General features: G+C 41.8%; 1 protein-coding gene across 1 annotated transcript; it reads right to left on the bottom strand.

The window, feature by feature from the left end:
* Positions 1-1,087: 1,087 nt before the first annotated feature.
* LOC144055239 (uncharacterized) lies at positions 1,088-4,184 on the bottom strand. The gene is made up of 2 exons (XM_077571050.1): positions 3,797-4,184; positions 1,088-3,595 (listed from the first exon to the last, which is right to left on the bottom strand). Exons 1-2 carry the CDS (start codon positions 3,951-3,953, stop codon positions 2,322-2,324), a joined length of 1,431 nt encoding a protein of 476 aa, XP_077427176.1. The 5' UTR covers positions 3,954-4,184; the 3' UTR covers positions 1,088-2,321.
* Between the last annotated feature and the right edge of the window lie 2,661 nt (positions 4,185-6,845).

Genomic DNA, 6,845 nt, shown 5'->3' with positions numbered 1-6,845 from the left:
GGCAGTCAAACACATCACCCTAAAAAAAAGTAGTAGTAGTTAGATGCTAAATCGACAATGAAATGTAAAATCGGCCGATTTTGAAATTGGCAAAAATCAGCCGATTTTTTTACCCGATTGTTTTTTTTTTTCTACACATAAACACAATGACAACATATAGATGATGGCACCCTCCCCCAAAAAAGGGCAACAAAATAATAATAATAAAAAAATCGGCCAATTTTTGTAATTAGATATTAAACGATAAAGTAATGTAAAATCGGCCGATTTGAAATTGGCTTGAAATCAGCCGATTTTCTCGCTTTTTTTTTTCTTTTAACACATGACAACATAAAGATAATGGCATTCAAACACATCTCCCTCCCAAAAAAAAGGGCACAAAAAAAACGGTTGATTTTTGTAGTTAGATACTAAATGACAATGTAATTGGCAAAAATGAACAGATTTTTTTTATCTAATTGTTTTTTTTAAATACACATAACACAATGACAACATACAGATAATGACATTCAAACTCACCACCCTCCAAAAAAGGGCAAAAATCGAAAATTGGCAGATTTTTGTAATTACATACTAAATGATAAAGTAATGTAAAATCGGACGATTTTGAAATTGGCAAAAATTTGCCGATTTTTTTGTTTGTTTTTTGTTCTTTAACACATGAACACATGACAAGATAAAGACAATGACCTTCAAACACGCCACCCTACAAAAAAATGGGCAAAAATCAATTAAATAATCGCCGATTTTTGTACATACTAAAAAACAACAAAGTAATGCAAAAGTCAGATATTCTGCCTGTAATTCGTATATTTATTGTGGTAAGGGTTAAGGGACCAAAACCCCCCAATTTATTTTATTATTTTTTTTTTTTATAGGCAGCCCAATTTTATTTTTATTTTTTCCCCATTAATCGGCTAATTAATCATATATCAGAATTTTATACTGCCAAATATCAAAATTGGTATTGGCCTAAAAAACAACAACAACATATCGGTCAGGCCCTATTTTCTCATCAGGGATCATGCTGTAGAAAGTGAGAGGCACATTTTGGTTATTTCAAATGATGCACAAAGGGAGGAAAAGCAGCTGGCAGAAAATGTTTATTTTGTTCATCATCTTCATAAAAATAACAACATCAATATCAAGTTCATGTATTGTAGAAACTGCGTATGTACAAATTCGAACAGTTAATATAACTTAAGGCGCATTAAATTACTTCTTTCTTTTTTTTTTTTGCAATACCCTGTTGGAGACAATTTCACCAAACTGTCAACTTTTTTTTTTTCAAGTTTCAGCATCTTCGAAACAAAATAAATGTCTGTCAAAAGTCCTTCATGGCTGAACCCGAGCTTGCTTGCAGCAATGTGCGCTACCTGATTACTCGAAAGATGTGCTAATCGGTCCTAGCTTGATTCAACACACTTCTGTACATGTGAAATCATTTTTCAACAAGTGCACATGGCGTCGGATGAAGTGCCAAAAAAGTTCCAGATATCAAACGGTGACATTTCAAATACTGAGTTACTGAACAAGATAGCCCTCGAAAACCAATACATTATTAAGAATTTTAGAACACCCCCAGAAAATGAGGCTCAAATGTCATAAATGTAAAATATACACTCAGCTATAAAAATACAAGGAAGTACAGTAATACAAATATATTTATTTGCCATTAATTATATATCTTTCACAATTTGAACAACACAAAATCCAATGACAAAAAACACTGACGGCTAAATGATAGGAAGTATAAACAAACAAGTCTCATCCAAATGGACAACTTTATGGCGAAAACCATAAATATATTAGCTTACATTCATTTTAATAACCCCCACCCTCCAGAGTGGCGTGATTGGAGGAGGGGGGGGGGGCGCTATTCCGGGTATTCAAAAAGAAAAACAAATCAAACATGCATTAAGCAACATAGTCCAATAACTGGAAAAAAGAGGAAAAAATAGAACATTCTGAGTTGGAAAATCTCCATAGAAATCTGCAAGTGCAAATCCACCCGTGGGCGATGAGAGTGAGGAGCTGTCCGGGCGCGGAGGTGCTGAAAAAGCAGTCTTGCACACAACAGCCGCAATCGCCTCCACCAGTGACGGCGACACGTCAGAGTTCATCCACTTCGGACCCGTGCATGGGGGACCCTCGCGCTCTCCATTTTTCAGCCTGTCGCGCTCTCCATTTTTCAGCCTGTCGCGCTCTCCACCTCAAACCACCCGGAGTCGTGTCGAGACGGAAAGACCCTAAAATATGTGCGTGCGTGTGTGTGCGATGCGCAGGGGATGTGGGTGGGAGGTGGGGTTCGGGGCCGCTCTTCAAATGCCCTCGGGCAGAGCGAAGGGCCACGCGCTGGGAGTCACTTGCGGCTTCAGCTCCATTTTCTCCTTCTGCTTCTGGTGCACGCGCCCGTGCCGCTTGCGCTCGTCGCTGCGGGCGAAGCGCTTGCCGCACACGTCGCACGAGAAGGGCTTCTCGCCCGTGTGAGTCCGGGTGTGCGTGGTCAGGTGGTCGCTGCGGCTGAAGCTGCGCAGGCAGATGCGGCACTGGAAGGGCTTGTGGCCCGTGTGGATGCGGATGTGGCGGTTGAGCTCGTCGGACCGCGAGAAGCGGCGGTCGCAGCTCTCCATGGGGCAGGTGAAGGGTTTCTCCTTGGGGGGCCCGTGCGAGGAGGAGGAAGAGGAGGCGGGGGTTTTACGGGCCCTGGGGGGCTTGGCGGGGGTGGGGTTAGAGGTGGAAGTGGCGGCGGCAGCGGCGGCACGGGTGGTGTAACTTTGGGCGAAGGAGTCGGGCAGCAAGGAGGAGTACAGGATGGAGTCTATGGTGCTGGGTAAAGCCGGCGAGGTGTAAACGGAGTCGCACTGGTTGGCTTCCGGGTATGGCTTGAGGGTCATGGGCGGGGGGAGGTAGCCGTTGTACGTGTAGCTCTGGGAGCACGTGTCGGAGAAACACTGCTCCTGCTTGATGCCGCCCTCCACTTTGAACTCCACGTCCGGGTTGGGGCACATGGCGGGGAAGGTGTCCAAAAGTTCCTTCACGTCCATTTGCTGCTCGGGTGGGAAGTCGTTGGACATGGGGAAGGTCTCCGAGTGGAAGCCCCCCTCCAAGCAGTCGGATTTGCAAAACGCCCCCCATTCGTAGCTCTCAAACTCGTTCTTCACCACCACGGGGAAGGAGGCCGCCTCCGACTTGGGTTCGGTTTTGGCGAAGCCCAGCTGGGATGTCGACGGCTCCGAGGCGGGGGGTTCGACCTGGTCCTGGTTGAACCCCGTCTGGTGGTCGGAAGAGGAGGACGGGTAAGAGGAGGGTTGCCTCTTGACGTCTCCAAAATGCGCGCTGTCCACTGGGGGCGTGTATGAAGCCCCCCGGCTGTTGGCGCTGTCGGAGAGCTGCATGGTGGAGATGCCCACGATCTCGGTGATCATGTTGAGGAGGGTCTCGGTGGTGCACGGCGCCCCCTGAGAAGCTTCCACGTAAAAGCTGCCGGAGTAGGCGAGCGAGGACGGGGTGTAGGCGTCTTTGGGGCCCTCGCAAGGGTTAAACGCGTATTCCGAGTTGGAAGCTTCGGTTTTGAGAGTCGCGGGGGCTCCTTCTGTTGAATCAGAAACGGAGAAAACTTTGTCAACCCGATTGTTTTGCTTTTTTTTTTTTAAGCAGGAACGACGCGACGTTACATAAACATGCATGCGCATCACGCGTCGCCGTTTTTTTGATTCGCACATTATCGCTCCAAACATTCCCTTGCATGCAACATTTAACCCCCCCTTTTCCCCCCGTATGCATCAGGACTCACCGTGGCCGAACTGCGCGGGCACCGAGCGCTCCGCGTCGCCGAACGCATCCCGGTTGTCCTTCCTCGCGCCGGCATCCAAGCCCAGAGAAGAGCCGCTGCAGTTGTCAAACTGAGGGTAAAAAGAATCTTTCGCGTTCAAATCCATGTTGTTCAACATAATGGTGCACTTCAAAGGTCCGCCTCGAGGATGAATATACAGGAAAAATCGGGGTCTTGTTTTCCTTCAACCCCTCCTCTTTGTTTTGTTTTTTTGGGGGGGATGGTGTTCGACAAATGATCCCCAAATGTGCTTGTTTTAAATAATAATGAGGTGAAAAAAATCAATATATTCCTTCTCGTCTGTAGCTCCGCGGTCATTTGCTTGCTGTGGCTCTCACGTCGCTCCCCTTATATACACTTCGGCGGCTCCACGGCCCTCCTCCCCATTCATCAGCTCCAGTGAGAGGATTCCCCGCTGCGTGTAAACTTCATGCCCATATATGGACAGAGGACGTGACGAGCCTGTCTTCTTCCTTCCTCTCCTCCCATCCTGGCCCTCCCCCCTCCTCGCCTGGACCAGCCAGGATGGAGACTGACGTTGCAACAAGTGGCCACCCGTGCTGCCCGGGAGAGGAGCAGCCTTGCGGCGGTCATCATCCCGGACATATGGCTGACATGCTGAAAAAGGCGGCTGTGGGTATTCCTCCAGAAAAAAAGATGAGAGATGATGCCGCCTATAGCCGATTAGCCGTGGGGGGGAAACACAAGAAGAAGAAGAAAGAGGACTATACAAGAACCACCGATCATCACGAGGGATGCAATCCAGACCAACCTACAGATATACTTGCTTAAAAAAAAAAACACATTTAAATGTATTTTTTAAAATACCGGGTGGAACGATTTTTATGAATAATCAAAAGTGCATCCCCCCCTCAATATTGTGATTTAATATGTAATTATTTTTTCATGGTCCCTTTCCCATGTATTTTTTTTCCAAAAAACACAAGCAATACATTAATCTGAAACGATATCAGATTTATTATAAATAAACATACACAACAGTATCAGAAATTTTAAACACATTTAAATGTATTTTTTAAAATACCGGGTGGAACGATTTTTATGAATAATCAAAAGTGCATCCCCCCCTCAATATTGTGATTTAATATGTAATTATTTTTTCATGGTCCCGTTCCCATGTATTTTTTTTTTTTAAACAAACACAAGCAATACATTAATCTGAAACGATATCAGATTTATTATAAATAAACATACACAACAGTATCAGAAATTTTAAACACATTTAAATGTATTTTTTTTAATAACAGGTGGAACGATTTTTATGAATAATCAAAAGTGCATTCCCCCCTCAATATTGTGATTTAATATGTAATTATTTTTTCATGGTCCCTTTCCCATGTTTTTTTTTTTTTTAACAAACACAAGCAATACATTAATCTGAAACTATATCAGATTTATTATAAATAAACATACACAACAGTATCAGAAATTTTAAACACATTTAAATGTATTTTTTTAAATACCGGGTGGAACAATTTTTATGAATAATCAAAAGTGCATTCCCCCTCAATATTGTGATTTAATATGTGATATTTTTTTCATAGTCCCTTTCCCATGTATTTTTTTTCCAAACAAACACAAGCAATACATTAATCTGAAACAATATCAGATTTATTATAAATAAACATACACAACAGTATCGGAAAGGCAAGGCCAAGTTGGATACGGAAGACATTTTGGGTTTCGGATCAAAAGATGAACGAGACAAAAGTTCAGAGTCGCAATTTTTATCTTATGGTATTTTTGTTTTAAACAACTAGGAGAGCCCAAGAAGAAAAGAAAAAACAAGAACTGATAAAGGCTTCACTAAAGGCCTGGAAAAGTAGTTCGAATGAAGGATGCAACAGTCTGGTGAAGTCAAAGGGTGGCAGGCTAGCAGGTGCACGGATTCACCCTATGTTATTTTAGTGATTTGTTTTCGCTAACCTGCTAATACACACAGATTCATTTGACTAAATTGTAATGTCATGTCAATTTGCTAACATTAGCCTTGTAACTTTTATTTATAATAAAACAAATGGCAATGCGAAAAAAAAAAAAGTAAACATTGCAAATGTTGTATGTCTGAGATACCCAGCAACAAGACGCTAATTTTAGCAGATGGAATTTGATAGAAAACGTATTACTTCTCTTCTACAGTATTATAAGTTAACTCATTCACTGCCAATGACGGCTATAGACGTCAAAAATCTATTTGAACTATTTCTATTAGTTTAATTTTTTTCCCCACTTTTGTTAACAAGAGTATGAAAACCTAGATTTTTTAAAAATTGTATTAGAACAGATATAACATTTGTGATTAATCGTGAGTTAACTGGTGAAGTCATGCGATTAATTATGATTGAAAATTGTAATCGCCTGGCGCCCCTAATTTTTAATAATCTTTTCTTTAAAAAAAAAAAAAAAGATTATTAAAAATGTTTGTTTTTTTTAAATTGTGTTTTTTTTTGTTTAAAAGAAAAGATTATTAAAAATTAGGGGCATCGGGCGATTAAAATTTGTAATCGTAATTAATCGCATGACTTCACTAGTTAACTCACGATTAATCACAAATTTGATATCTGTTCTAAATGTACCAACAAAAAAAAAATGGTTTTCATACTCTTGTTAACAAAAATTGAGAAAAACATTTTAAAACTAATAGAATAAGTTCAAAATATTTTTTAAAAAGTCTATAGCTGTCAATGGCAGTGAATGAGTTCATGTTAGCTAACATGGATAGCTACGGATGGAAGGACGGACAGCTAGATAGATGATAGATTAGAAGGTGGACAGATGGACAGACAGACTGCTGACAGACAGATCAATCCGATTGGATGTGTAGATGTACTTAATGAAGCATGATTATCAGTGTCTACAGTCAGCAAAGCTAACCAAAATGCAGCTAGAGAACAAGATATTCTGACAGATGTCTGTTGTTGCCCATTTAAACCGTTTACGCTCTTCCGTGGATTGCATTTTAAACGCTCCCTAGCGGAGGTCCGACTGC

Source organism: Vanacampus margaritifer, chromosome 7 (assembly GCF_051991255.1).
Source record: "Vanacampus margaritifer isolate UIUO_Vmar chromosome 7, RoL_Vmar_1.0, whole genome shotgun sequence".
Taxonomy (NCBI): Eukaryota; Metazoa; Chordata; class Actinopteri; order Syngnathiformes; family Syngnathidae; genus Vanacampus; species Vanacampus margaritifer.
Note: the sequence above shows the minus strand (reverse complement) of the source record. Positions and strands in the feature narration are given on the sequence as shown.

Coding starts and splice junctions, on each gene's coding strand:
- LOC144055239 (XM_077571050.1), bottom strand. CDS start 3,953: ATGTTGAACAACATGGATTTGAACGCGAAAGATTCTTTTTACCCTCAG. Junction 3,596..3,796: donor GCCCGCGCAGTTCGGCCACG/GTGAGTCCTGAT, acceptor CTGATTCAACAG/AAGGAGCCCCCGCGACTCTC.